The 13,941-nt window shown below is 39.6% G+C and overlaps 1 protein-coding gene across 8 annotated transcripts in view; it reads right to left on the bottom strand.

Annotated features, from left to right (window-relative positions):
• Positions 1-13,727, bottom strand: part of huwe1 (HECT, UBA and WWE domain containing E3 ubiquitin protein ligase 1) — a 44,708-nt gene extending 30,981 nt beyond the window's left edge. For 6 of the 8 annotated variants that reach the window (XM_062428026.1, XM_062428034.1, XM_062428032.1 and 3 more), the window contains exons 1-23: positions 13,687-13,727; positions 11,568-11,637; positions 8,156-8,205; positions 7,898-7,967; positions 6,238-6,336; positions 4,547-4,753; positions 4,254-4,406; positions 4,098-4,160; positions 3,862-3,939; positions 3,704-3,751; positions 3,446-3,614; positions 3,260-3,360; positions 2,981-3,131; positions 2,745-2,872; positions 2,516-2,656; positions 2,309-2,414; positions 2,066-2,173; positions 1,844-1,945; positions 1,316-1,396; positions 974-1,080; positions 566-743; positions 387-478; positions 65-285 (exon numbers count right to left, since the gene is read on the bottom strand). In XM_062428026.1, the coding sequence (XP_062284010.1) occupies positions 65-285; positions 387-478; positions 566-743; positions 974-1,080; positions 1,316-1,396; positions 1,844-1,945; positions 2,066-2,173; positions 2,309-2,414; positions 2,516-2,656; positions 2,745-2,872; positions 2,981-3,131; positions 3,260-3,360; positions 3,446-3,614; positions 3,704-3,751; positions 3,862-3,939; positions 4,098-4,160; positions 4,254-4,406; positions 4,547-4,753; positions 6,238-6,336; positions 7,898-7,942 (2,378 nt within the window). In that variant the 5' untranslated portion in view covers positions 7,943-7,967; positions 8,156-8,205; positions 11,568-11,637; positions 13,687-13,727. Of the gene's footprint in view, positions 1-64; positions 286-386; positions 479-565; positions 744-973; positions 1,081-1,315; positions 1,397-1,843; positions 1,946-2,065; positions 2,174-2,308; positions 2,415-2,515; positions 2,657-2,744; positions 2,873-2,980; positions 3,132-3,259; positions 3,361-3,445; positions 3,615-3,703; positions 3,752-3,861; positions 3,940-4,097; positions 4,161-4,253; positions 4,407-4,546; positions 4,754-6,237; positions 6,337-7,897; positions 7,968-8,155; positions 8,206-9,611; positions 9,879-11,567; positions 11,638-13,686 lie in introns of those variants that run through there. The other 2 variants (XM_062428029.1, XM_062428027.1) reach the window with 2 other exon arrangements.
• Between the last annotated feature and the right edge of the window lie 214 nt (positions 13,728-13,941).

Raw genomic sequence — 13,941 nt, 5'->3', positions numbered from 1 at the left:
ATCAAAGTCTGTAAAGAGTTGTTGCTCTATTCTATTGTGTTGTGTTATGAACTCAGCGTCATACAGTTCAAGTGGCACTGACTGTCTGTTGCTCTCTGGTTCCCCCTGCTGTTGGCTGAATGTGTGAAGGGCCTCCTCTTCCTCTTCATCCTCACTTGATGCTTCCTCGGCAGCATGGCTGGAGCGTGCTGGTGGCACAGCCACAGTGCCATCAGCTTTCTGGATAGAAGGTTTCTGGCAGATGTACTCAGGGGCTCGACCTAGGTTGCAGATCTCCTCCAGTAACTGCAACACAAAAATAGCTTTTAATATCCTGTCAAATTATTGATTACACAAATTATTGGTAACACATAAAAGAGAACTTGGAAATAAAAAAAGATACATACCTTAATAATGGCAGTAGTAGCATCAGTCTTCAAAGTTGGTTGGTGCCTCATGAGCTCGTCTACAGCACTGCCCAAGTTGGATGCAGTGTCACCTGAAGCCATACACAGAACATGTCATCCACTAAGGTAGGGTCTACATAGGAGGAGCTAAATGACACAGCACATACAGTCCAACTCACCCAATGGATCAGAGCTGCGTCGCCGTCGCATGGCAGGCAGGTAGTCAGGGGACAAAAGCACTTTGAAGAGGCGCTCAAAGGGCTGGCACTGAACAAAGGAGTGCAGTCCTCTTGCATTCAGGCACAGGGCACTGAACACATTGGGGAGAGATCCCAATACCTCACGAGTAGCAGGAACCTGGAAAAGACAGAGGTAAAAAAATGACAACACACCCAAAGCAAATGAAGAACTCAGCACAAAGGTAATCAAAAGACAAAAGATAATGAACAATTTAATATATGAAATTCGTACATATTCGGAGACCATGAGAGAAAATAAGACAACACTGAACACTGTTAGAGACACACACACGAAAAAAAACAACCAACAAAAAACTCAACACAAAAAGTGGATTGTTGGAAACTCACGTCTTTGATGAGAAGGGCATGCAGCATGACATCAGTGAGACCATTATCCTGCAGGGAGGAAAGCAGTGATGGCTCCTGGAACACAAACACCGTCACAACCTCTGTGGCTACAAACCCAAAAGAGAGAGACAAGAGCAGGGGGCGAGAAAAAAAAGGAAATCATAATCCAGAACAATGGTCACAAATTTCACATAACATTGATAAAGCAGACGGTGAAATGTAAACACATTCAATTCCTCTTTACAGTTGATCCACCAGTTGACTAAAATATAAACTTAGCATATCTTAAGTAGAGATCACTTCTCAGACAGGAGAGTGCTTTTCTGAAATGCATGAACTCACCTAAGAGGAACAGTGAAGGGCCATAATATTCTGCATTACTGATGATGTGCTTGAGTGAGGTAGGCAAGGAACCGTCCATTACTTGTAAGAAAAATAGGACACACATACACAGAGACAGTCAACACTTGCATTATGAAATGTATAGATCTTAAAAGGGAAACTTGGCTATATTCAGATGATTTCGACAACAACTCAACTTTTGCATGAGTTCAGGAAGAGATTTCTCTATCAGCGAAACTTTGGTTAGACACAATAAAAAATGACCGGATCAAGTGGAATGTAAAGAAAAACATTTCATTTCTCTGTATGATTCTTTCAATAATGTTGTCAGACACTTATTGCCCCAATGGATTAAATTGTTGCGCCCTTTCACTCAATACTGGACCAATTTCACACACAAAAAAGATGGAAAAATAGGGTCCAGGTTCAAAAATACTATTAAGCCAACATGAACATGTATGAAAAAGATAAAAGATCTTTGATCTCAGGTTCATCTATAGATTAAGTAAGAGGATGCCAATGACTCACCATGGCGGATACCATCAGAAAAGGCAGGATCCTGGATGGCTTTCTTCAAGAAATTCAGCATCGACTTTAACAGAGCTGCCCTCTGGGGGATACACTGCATACCTAGACAGACAAAGTGTAATATTGATGATATGATCATACAATATGAGTACGGTAGTGACAAAAGTGGTGTGTGTGTGTGTGTGTGTGTGTGTGTGTGTGTGTGTGTGTGTGTGTGTGTACCTGCACGAGGCGTGTTAGCAGTGCCGCTCTGCACTCGGTGGTCCACTTCTGGTCTGGAACCAGAGGATGTTGATGGTCCAGGGCTGCTTTCCATGGCAACTTCTGACACTGTTACGATTAGTGCATAATGTTTGCAAATCAACTCAGTAATGGACAATACCTTTGAAGTTAAACTATAATGTTGACTTATAGCTATTAATTTCTGATTGTGAGAACATTCCACAGGTCTGAGAAGTGACTTACTCTCCATGTCTGTATCCATGTCCTCAGATTCCACAGCTGCGCTAGGCCTCTGAATCTTTGGCTTGATGACAAAAGGGCACTCTTTCCTAGACAGGTCCACCTCATGCTACATGAAAAAGGTAATGTGGAGAAGAGTTAGGAGTCCAGAGGTTTCAGTGACTGTAGTTGATTGCCAGAAATAAAAAATACAGTAAGTGCATAACCAACCTCTAGCCTGCAGATGAAAATGGAAAGGCCGCTGTGGGACTGAAAGGCAGCCATATCAAGGTTGGTGATGAGGTCCACAACACGCACTGCTCGTGTCACAAAGGTGATCTGGTCCTGCTCATCACCCAGAAATTTTATTACCTACAAAGTAAAAAACAATAATGAAGGGAAGACTTAGATGTTTTGAAAAGAAAACTATGTTTGATAATGTATTGGTATCAGAATATACCTTCAGGAGGGCTTCCATCATCCCACAGGAGACAAGGGCTTCCCCTCCAGCATCATAGCTAGCCAAATGGTAGAGGAAGGAGAAGAGTGCAGTTGCAAACTGGTGTGGGTAGGGTTCCATTAGAGGATCTAGGAAATAGAAATCATAAGTCAAAAAACAAGTTTCTATTTTAATGGTCCTGTTTTCTTGTGTGTCACACACTACTGTATACTGTTAGGTTTTGGCTGCATTCTCACCAATCATTGCTTGTATACAGTTGCGCACCAACACAGGCAGGAAGCCATGGTATGAGGCAGTGCCCGTGCAGTCGATGATGTTGGAAAGCTTGGGTGTCCTCTCCAGATGGACAATCGAAGTTAAAGTGCGCAGAGATGCTGCCTTGATATCCTGAAGAGCAAAGGGAACAGAAAATGAAAAAAGGACAACGCAAGCAAATATATATATGTCATTTTACACATTCAACACAGACAGTCTGTGTAAAGACATAATGCTTAAACAAAATACTACTTTCTTACCACAAGCTGTTTGTCTGTAATCTGTAATACATCCACCAGCTCCTCTATCAAGCCATTATACAGAATACTGTTGGCTGACTCTTGGAGTGCATTTGAATACACTGCAAAGAAATAGAAAAAGTCAGCAATTAAAACTTGCAGCAAAACCCTTTGTCCCTTTATTTTAAGAAGACAGCTTCTACTCACCCAATATAGAGATAGCGTGAAGTCGGGCCTGCACTGCCTGCAGCCTCTTCTTGTGATTAGAGAAACCATGGGCCAGTCGAATGTGTGTGAAGAGCAGGGTCTGCTTGTCCTTAGGGATGTTGTACATGACTGTCAGCGACTCCATGATCTCAGATGGGCTTTCTGAAATCTGAGAGATACAGAGCATCCTGCGTAAGTTAAACAACTCCAGGTATTATTACTCCCTTGTTAATGACAACTCCAATAATGTGACCGTACCTTGTCAAGCTGCTCGATGTGAATATAGTGTAGTGTATTACTGCTTGTCTGCAGAGGAAATAAGCGTCAAGTATTAGAAATATTTGAGCCCTTAATACCATATAGCAAAAATATTTTTAATATATAACAAATGCACAAATAAATGTTGTGGTCTTTACCTTCCTCTCTACTTTGACCTCTGGGCCTGGTTCAGCGTAAAACTCGAAATGCAGGGTGGTGGCACTGGGAGGGTACTTCTGCTCATGTACCAATAGGGGGAAGCATAGTAAGGGGAAAAAAAAGTTTAAATAGTGCTTAGTTTCATTTGACAGTTTAATTTATAAACATAAAACTAACTGTACCATAGCTGTAGACAGTTTACAGTTATTGAACATAATCCAAGACAAATTCTTACCGTCATAAGCAGATCCCTGCAGCACTCAGCCAGACCAAAGCCATTCTCCTTTCCTCCCCAGCTCTACAGAAAGGAACAAAAAGACTAAACAATACAGCTCTTTCTCTTGAGGGACAGCTGGAATCATGGCAATAAAAACAATAGCATTCACCATACCTCAGCCAGGTGTTGCAAACGGGCCAGTAGAGGCGTCCTTTTGTCAGATCCCAGTCTTGTGATGTAGTTGGAGCGCTTACTGAACACATAGAGCAGGTTCAGCACAGACAGGACCACCTGCATGTCACATGACGCTAACAAGGTGGTTAAGTGCTGCAAAGAGGGTGGGAATGGAAGATAAAAAGAGGTTAAAGTTAGTGTGCGATTAGTTTACTTTTTTTTCCTCTGACAGGTGCATGATCCAGAAAACAGAGACTTGGTAATGGTCGAGACGATACTCGGTTCAAGCCTACCTCTATGGAGCTGTACAGGTGCCTGGAGAAGCTATACTCAATGAGCAGAGCTGTGAAGTTGAGCACTGCCAGAAGCAGGGCTTTGAGCTGTCCATTGTCGGGACGGTCACACACCAGGAGCCATGACATATTCTCCACTGTCTGGCCTGCATCACACAGAATGCCATCAAAGCGGTCTAGCAGATCCACCCAGTGGTACAGCTCACACTGTTAAAGACAGACAAAAACAAATTTCAGTGATCTAGTAAAGGTATATCATTCCAAACCGTTTTGTTTTCTTTAAAAATAGGGGTAATGCCTTCAGAGTATGAGAGGGATTTTGGGATGGATGACAGCAAGTATATAAGTATATAAACCAAATATATAACAGATTTCCCCACAGTAAACCTAACATAAATTGCCGTGACTTTTCACAATATAAATATTGATAGCTCAGGGCATCCCAATGGGCAAGCAATGTTACAGTTCATCAACATTGAGCTGGTTAAATAAAAACAACAAAGCAAACATTTTTCTCTCAATTTCAGCTCTCCATCCACAGTTTAGATGGATTATTCCTCACCCAAAACTTAAGCCTCTCCACAGTCTCCAGCATGGGTACATCTTAAAACACCAGTTTGGCCATTTTAGTGCGTACAGGGAAAACTGAGCATTTGGTAAAGGCTGGCATAAGGCTGCTCAGTCAGGGGCAGGGCTGTGTGGCAGTAAAATTAAGAACTTCATGTAACTTCTGTCTATTAATTGACATTGGGAGATGACAATAAATGGAAAGTTCGCAAATTAAACAACATAGCTATTATCATTAATCTGTATTTATGCTTGTTTGGTCAGAGGACATTACTTTAAAATAGTGATTTTATCAGCACCAGCTGCAGCAGCTTGAGAATGACAGCTGGTTAATATGTAGAATATGTGAGCCACTACTTCAGCACCATTTCATACTCATTCTGTTGTGTGACAACAGAGAGAGAAAGACATTCAATGAGAACTAAATTGTGAATTCTGCTATACTGAGCAGTAGGGGACTGAACGGAAGGGGGCAGACATTGAGCAAAATAATGACTAACGTGCTCTGTGTGACAATTAAGTTAAAAATTCTTGACCCCATGAAGTTTTTTTTCTTCTTTTCTTTAATAAACTATGCCGTAATGCAATTTGCAGTGATGGAATGTTGTAGTTCAAGTACACTTTCACTTGCAATTCCTTTCTAATTTCAAAATTGCACTTTTGAGACTTGAGACAGTTTTGTTTACAGCTCAAGTTTAAACTGTCCAATTTACAAGTTTGCACCTGTTGTTTAATGTGAAGAGAAAAAATAAAGTACATTTGTATTTTGTAACACAGTTGAGCCATTTTCATTATTTAAGAGCAGATTGAATTGAATCGAATCGTGATTAAATCGATTCAGAACCTTATGAATCGAATTAGGAAATTGGCCACGATACCCAGCCCTATCATTGACCTTCATTTATATTTCTATTCAGGCAGGGGTCAGTGAAAACAGTGTTTTAAAAATCTGACAGCTTAGTGTAGATGTAGTTGAGACGCACTGAGAGCCTGTCAAATTCCTGGGATACACCTCTTATTTCCATTATATTCCACACAAACCTTGACCAACAGGGACCCTTGTCAGTTCCTAAAGAACAGACCGAGGGAAGAGCCTCGCCCTCTGTCTTTTCTTAAGGGCTTACCTTGCCAATATTCCAGGTCTTGATGTGGTGCAGTTCAACCAGTAGTTGCTCATCACTGCATGCCTTGAGCTTCTCTATTAGTATCCTGCAGTCAGCAGGCTGTGGGTTCAGAAGAAGAGCAACAGGATTAAAGACAGTCAAGCAGAGCCACTGAATCACCTATGCATCTTTTCTACCAGCTGAGTATAACATGCTTTGGCAACTTGACATGCCAGGTCGTTAGAATTAGAATAGAATTGGCCATGCTGACCCGCAATATTTTCATCCTGCTTGGGACAAAGGCCAAACCATGACAGTCTCCACCCCCAACAAAGATGTGTTACAACACTAGCAATGGCATGTTTATTGAGTGGCTCAACATTTGCTGCGATACAGGTGACCAGACAGAAATATCTTTCAGTTTAAGTCCTTTAATAAGTAATCCTTCTGTGGATTGGAAATTCATTGAACTTTAAAGATCCTTTTCTTACTCTTTTAACAGATAGAAGTCCAACCGTTTTATCCTTAAACATAATCTCAGAGATGTTACTGCTATGCAAGCTCAAAATGCCCTGCAGCTCGTTAAAAACATACCACTACATAAACTTTTTTGAAGCAACATGGATGTCACCAAGGTTAGAAACAGACTTCCTACTTCTGTTTGTCATTGATCTCTTGGTCAGCACATTTTGCAAAGGAGAAATGGTAAATGTAAAGATGCACTGATTGATCACCAACCAATCAAAAATGGCTGGCTGTCAGCTGATTAGCCATGACCGGTGACCGGCCAAATCAGTCTCATATATGTGATTTTTTTGCCAGTCAAATTTTCATGCGTGTCGCACATAGCCTCACGAAGTTCACATCAAAAACACAACAGCACTAACAGTCACAGTCTCACACAAAAATTAAATGATATGAACTGCAGTAGAGACTCGCTGTTGACTGTTAACATTACAGCACGTCTGCTGCAGTTTCTTTTTACGTGTTTAAACATTAAGTTACCCATTTTATTTTCCTGCAACATTTCACACCAGTTTACATGCAGTTTACCTGATACCAGGTGATTTTACCTTTTACGGAAAGGTTTGACATTAATGTTTTAATGAAAATCATCTGAGGTGTGGCTGTTATTAATACTTGGGCAGTCTTTGTTTATATGATATTTAATTTAACCTCTTTCTCTATATCTTTATTTTATCAATATTTTACTTTGAGTTGACTTCTATGAACTTAAAAGTTCATCATGTATTATTAGAGAACTTGACACCGTGTTCATGTTTCATATGAACAGTGTTTTGTTATGAATTTTCCATTAAAGAAAAATTACAAAATGTTTGTGAATGCTATCAATAGTAGTACTAAAAAAAGAAAATGGGAATCGGCAGGTCAGATTTGAAAAAACCCCCAAATGGAATCGGCCAAGAAAATTGCAATCAGTGCATCTCTATATAACAGGCATATATATTGCCATTTGTGCAAACCTTAAGCCTCCAACACATCAAAGTAAGCAACAAGGTTTTTACCAAACATTCCCGTTGTGTAGAAAATCCCTTGGGCTTTGCCCTCATTTTAGTAACATTTTATCATGGTAAAGCTCAGCCCAGGTATCCCAGTTGTATGGAAATGTAGCACTAGTGAGGCAAGAAATGATCACAAAACAATTATTAAGCATACTCACAGCTTCCGTAGGGGTTTTCTTTAACTTGCTTCTGTCGACCTTCATTGTCGATAATCTCTATTTGTTGCTCCTATTGAGAAATTTACATACATAATCGGAAAACAACACCTGATATAGAATTTCAGTGCATTAGGATACAGAATTTGCAAGACTTATCATTTGTAAAGAAGTCAACTGTTGCATTTTAACTCTAATCTTAATGAGACATTCAGTTACACAATTAACTCAAACATAGCTTGAAATGTGAAATGTACTTACAGAAAATTACTTGGCAATACCCACTTAACAGCATGTTCCAGTCACGTTATCTGCAAAATAATGGTGAAAAAAAAAGAAAAAGGGAAAAAAAGAAGGTCAAACTAGCAACAGTGTCTCAAATGCTTTATAACAAACTCAAGTCTAGTACATTTTATTTGTGTGGATCATTATCCATAATTTGCCTTAAGGGGCTTTACAAACGTTACACCAATACAACATCCTCTGTCCTTGGACCCTCAAATTCGAAAAAACCTTGATTAGGGAAAAAAATTGAAGCCATAGTAACAGAGGAGGGGTTCCTCTTCCAGGACTAATATACATGAGTCTGAATTTCTAAAAACTGTACAATAAGTTATTACATGCATCAATCTCTGGAAAGGATGGTTTACTAACATCAAGAGAAAGCTGCAAATGAATTCAATTTATAACACTGCATCCTGATATATGTACATGGTGTACTATAAATCCACATACACAAATAGACCATCAGTTACCAATCTTGAATCTTGACAAAACACTCAAATATTAAGCAAACGCAGCGGATATTAGTATTTTTCCTGAAAATTCTATTGTAGATAACGAGCACCACATAATAACGACATTTGTTTAGGTTATTCAGCGATGTCTGCTCATCACAAAGCAGACCGAGGCAGAACATAGCTAATGGCTAGCTAGACAGATACGACAACGAGTTAACTAATTAAACACGGTTGTGCTCTGTTTCATGGCCTAAAAATGTGGTCAACGTATCTTGTAGTTGGAAATTAAGTGATATCTCGATAAAAATAAATCGCAACCTCACTATGCTTTACCATAATCAGCATAAGTACTTGACGCTGACAGGTTAAAGTTATAGCTACCTAGCTAGCATGCTAACGTCACCCATGCTAACAGCATAACGTTATTTACCTAATGTTAACAAGTGACTATAAACATGTTAGACTGCCGTTACTGGTCACAAACGAGACCGGTTTGCTTGATGACTGGCTAGGAACATATCTGAGAAAACAAGAAACACCGGGAAGCTCAATCGACCGAAAAATCGATCGGTATCGTTTGCTGCGGAGTTGATGTTAGCATCTGACAAGCTAACAGTGAGCTACCGGTAACGTTAGCAAGCGATCCTCCGTTGAAACACTTCAAAGCATTAAAATACCACCAGACCTCATAAAAGTCAGCCAAGTCAGAAGTAAGTCGTGTGTGTAGTCAACGGCAAACAACTTAAATATGGCTAACCTAAGAAATCAAACAGTCTTAGCCATTTGTGTCACAGCTGTCAATCCACATCTCACAGGTCCACCATGCTTGTCCTGACCTGACTCCTGACTAATTTAGGTCGGGGCTGCGCAGGCCGCAAAAGAAGCCCTACTACTGCCCCATCCCCGCTCCAAGCAAAAACAAAACTGCAAACACCACTCGGCGACTGTCGACAACAAAGCGGATGTGTGTCAAATACCTGGAAGCAGGTAGCGTTACTTTACCGAGGCTCTGATTCTTACCCGGATCCTCAGCTACACGGTCGTAGCACGCGTTAGCTAGCAGGCTAGCTGCCGTTAGTTGGGTAGCAGGCAGAAACGCATAATAACTCGCTGAATCATTGTCGGACGGGTCTAGCGTGACTCTGCGACTTGTGTTTTCAGTTTTCGTTCAGGCAAATTGACTACCGGTTACCAGGTCGGTAAATAAGTGTGTTCATCCGTCCGTTGTGTTATTTTTCAGTGTATCCGCGCGTGCATCCATAGCACTGAGGCACTAGCTACTGGCACAGTCATCATGACTCTGGGTAGTGTGCAAAAAGTGAATAACGTTAAGGCTGGAGTGAGTGGCCACTGTTTATCGATGCAGTGCAGATTCATAGAGGGACATTTTCCTCCGTGTATCGCATCACTTTAACATTTTATGCGGTCCTTAACATTTAACACAACACAAGTCTTCATCTGACAACATCCACAGCACTACAATAACTATGCATATTACACAAGCTTTCATTTTATTTTCACAAATTATCAGCATTAACATGGGGGAATGCATTTTAAAATATACATCACAAGTAATAAACCGGCAGCTGGCTATAAACACTGAACCAAAAAAACACAACGCATCAACACTTAAATTGTGATCCCAGCTACAGTATTTAATACAGACATTAAAACTGAAGCCCATATTACAAGAACACATTTACCAAATCTGGAGTACATAGTTATGACAAAACCATCTATTAATAATACCTAGTTATTAAAGCTCACTAGTAATAGCAATGATGAACTTTACTGTTGATTATTCTTCAGATAGTTCAGTAGATTGTTTTGTAATTTTTGGTTAGCCACACATTGTGTTACCGACCAATAATGCCAATCCCAAGACAGTAATCAAGTGAATCGCTCATTCTCCTACAGCCACCCTAATAAACCACCAAAAACACAAACACAATGTTCAATACGGAGCATTCCAGTTGTTTTGGGGTTTTTAAATTTTAAGAAGCGGTTTTAACGGTTAGACCCAATCACTCATATTGCCTCTAAACTCAAAATTTATAATAAATAAGTTGTGTGATTTTTTGTCTTGTAAGAACTAATGTTAGCATTAGTTACCATTGTACAACAAGTATACTGGCAGATGTGCAAATCTCAATTGCAGCACATAAATGTTTCATAGGCATTTTGACCCATAAATACTTTAGTTATAATGATTTGATTTCCTCTCATGTTAATTGTTCAACTATAAAATATAATTCTTCATTCTATATATTTTATTTGGTCATAACTCTTTAATAAATCTTTATTATTATTTTAGGGACAACTGCCAAAAACATGTAAAAGTGTAAAAAAAGAATTTCACTATGAGATCATATTTTGTTTCTAACAGATATCACATACAGCCTTGAAACATATCATACTGGTCAGGACCTGAGAGTTGGTGCCCTTTCCAATGTAATTAATGGTGCCAAGAGAAGCACAATCTATGCCGCTGAGCTCTACTGTGCTGAGATGAACAATTGTTGATAAATGCAAATTACCGTACATCATGCCAAAACCATCTGGATGGATAGATAAGTCTACAGGGAAGAGGAAAATAACTGTACATTGTTTAGGGTGAAATGCCCACTTAGGGAAGCAGTTCAGTCTTTCATTTTAACGTGGAGTACTTCAGCCAGTTTAGATTAGTGAACAAAATAATTTAGCTTATTTCACTGTCAAAAATATCTGACACCTTTTGAGTGAAATTTTCCCAGTTTTTGTTGTTATCCTCCTACTAACATCAACTTTAAGTACAGGTGAACTTATTTTGTACATATTTTAACTTATTTTTTGAATAATATGGGCTTGGAAGCAAATAATGATAGCAAATTACTGTATTCATGTGTTTCACCAGAACATTTTTAGTGAATGTAGCAAACGGTTGCAGTACCTACCAGAAACTGCTTTGGTTCAATAGTCCCACCATCCTTATCTGTGGCTTGCTTTGCAGTTTCCTCAAACTATCTGAAAACATTAAAAAAACAACACCCAATCAGATGTGACCAAATAAGAAAAGCAGCATGATACTTTGTAAGGCACTTAATAACTGAGAGTTTGACACTTAAAATACAACACATAGCTGGTAAAAAGTGCAGGTACACCCAACTATATTAGGAAATACTGTGATATACTGTGCTCATCAGTGGGATGAGCATTGGGAGAGCAGACGTCTATTAAAAAGTGCACCATTTTGATTCTTGTGGTCAGTCACATACTGTTTAAGGTTTCCCTTTATCTGATTTTTAAACCTGAAACAATAATGTACACTTTCAAATCTCATCACTATCTCTCTGGCTTTTGGGTCTGCATTATTTATTTTTTTGTCACACTGTTAGTATGTGTACTTGTCTCTGTGTTAGCTCCATGCTAACACTTATTAATGAATTACCCTTTAAACAATTGACTTGTTTGATATGTAGTTTGGACACATGGAGGTGTGCATCTTTGAGGTGTGGTCCATCCTTAATAGAGGTATAGGCTGGAAATGCAATCTTAGCGACCCCAATCAACATCGGGAAGTCCAATCAATTTTTCGGCCAATCAGCTAATATCCTCATGTCAGACTTGCTTTTGGCTATGCCCACACATGCCATTGTTCAGTCAATCAGATTGATTGTAAATGTCTGCATGTTTTATGAATACTTTAAAAATGTCATAAGTGCTTCATTTAATGCAACATGCATCCTTAACACATCATTCAATTGTCAAGCTTTATAACTAAAATCACAACATGTATATAATTAAATACAACTAACTGCAGTGCAAAAAGACAAATATTATTAGTGGTCCAATTTTGGAGTACATGTTCATATATTTTCAGCATAAATTAATAAATCTAGCCAGTATACAGCAGTCTTATCCACAAGTCCACTCATATTATTGTCATGTCATCACAATGCCCTTTGATTGAGAGGATGACAAGTACCACAGACAAACACATGCCCTAACACACTTCACTACCAAAAAGGGGATGCTAACAGGTACCACAGATTCACTTTACATTAAAATAGTTGGGGCTGTTTTTAACTGAAAAGCGTCACTACTTGTTGTCAGAGATCTGTGAATGTAATATGGATTAGTTAGTGGGCTTTAAGCTTATTTGACACATCTGCAATTACCATGAAAGAATATCGCAGCATTAACATTAACACTAGCTAACTTACTGGCGTTATCATCAAAAAGCACAGTAAAGGCCGTGAATAGGTGGTTCGGCCGTGCAAATGTTAAAAAAGTTAAAAGCTTGTTAGGTGACGTCAGCTACATCCACTAACGCTACCGGTGAAGGCTAACAGTGTTTCGGTTGAACTGGTGACAGTGTTAACTGGTGTCTTTCTCACATAACAAGATACGCTACGAGAGACAAATGAGTATGAGCACAATTTAACTTACGTAAATGGTTAGCGTAACTTGGATATTAAACACAGATGAGCATGTATTTAAAAGGATCAAAACTACAATTAAAGGCTTTTAAGAGGACACCTACGTGAAAGTCACCAGTTAACACGGTCACCGGTTAAACCGAAACAACGGCAGTTACTTTAACGGCTACAGCAGTTACTTTAACGGCTAATGCAGTTTGATTCACATTTTAACGTCCACTCTCATCGGCTATTTGTGGGGCAAATGAGTGACCACTGTCCCAAGATACTGGTTTGAGTTGTAGCTGGGCAGAGGTGCGCGCACACACACACACACAAATACACATACACATACACATACACGTACACATACACCAACTCATGACCACCGTGTGTGTATGTGTATGTTTGCGGGTTTCGCGCGAGCTAACTAGCTAGCAGTGAGCTCCCCGCACAATGCTCCATCAGCTACATTAAAAATGGCGGTTTACACTGCAGAAGAGCCCATACTTTACCCTTAAAAAGACACTAGTTGTGTGGTCTCGGAGCCCGGTTACTCATGTGAATCGCCAACGGCGGTTATTAAGGAAGACAAATGTATGCAGCAGTTAGGCAAAACCCATGTCGATACTCTGGAATAAATCTTTTTGCTTACCTCAGATGCGTGTTACATTACTTCTCCATCTTGCACTAGCGAGTGGTAGGGCAGCTCAGATCTCGCGAGAATACCTGCTGCTGCGTTTACCCGGGGCACTCCCTTGTAATTGTTAGAAATAACATAACAATGCTAGAAAAGGGCACACCGCCCAATTACTGGTATTTCCATACCTAACCTTGTGATAAAATGTGCACACGAAAGCACACGGCAGAATTCTCCAAGCTTTATGAAAAATATATTTTTAATTCAGTT

Source organism: Scomber scombrus, chromosome 10 (genome assembly GCF_963691925.1).
Source record: "Scomber scombrus chromosome 10, fScoSco1.1, whole genome shotgun sequence".
Lineage (NCBI taxonomy): Eukaryota > Metazoa > Chordata > Actinopteri > Scombriformes > Scombridae > Scomber > Scomber scombrus.
The sequence above is the reverse complement of the archived record's forward strand: the minus strand, read 5'-3'. Positions and strand labels throughout refer to the sequence as shown.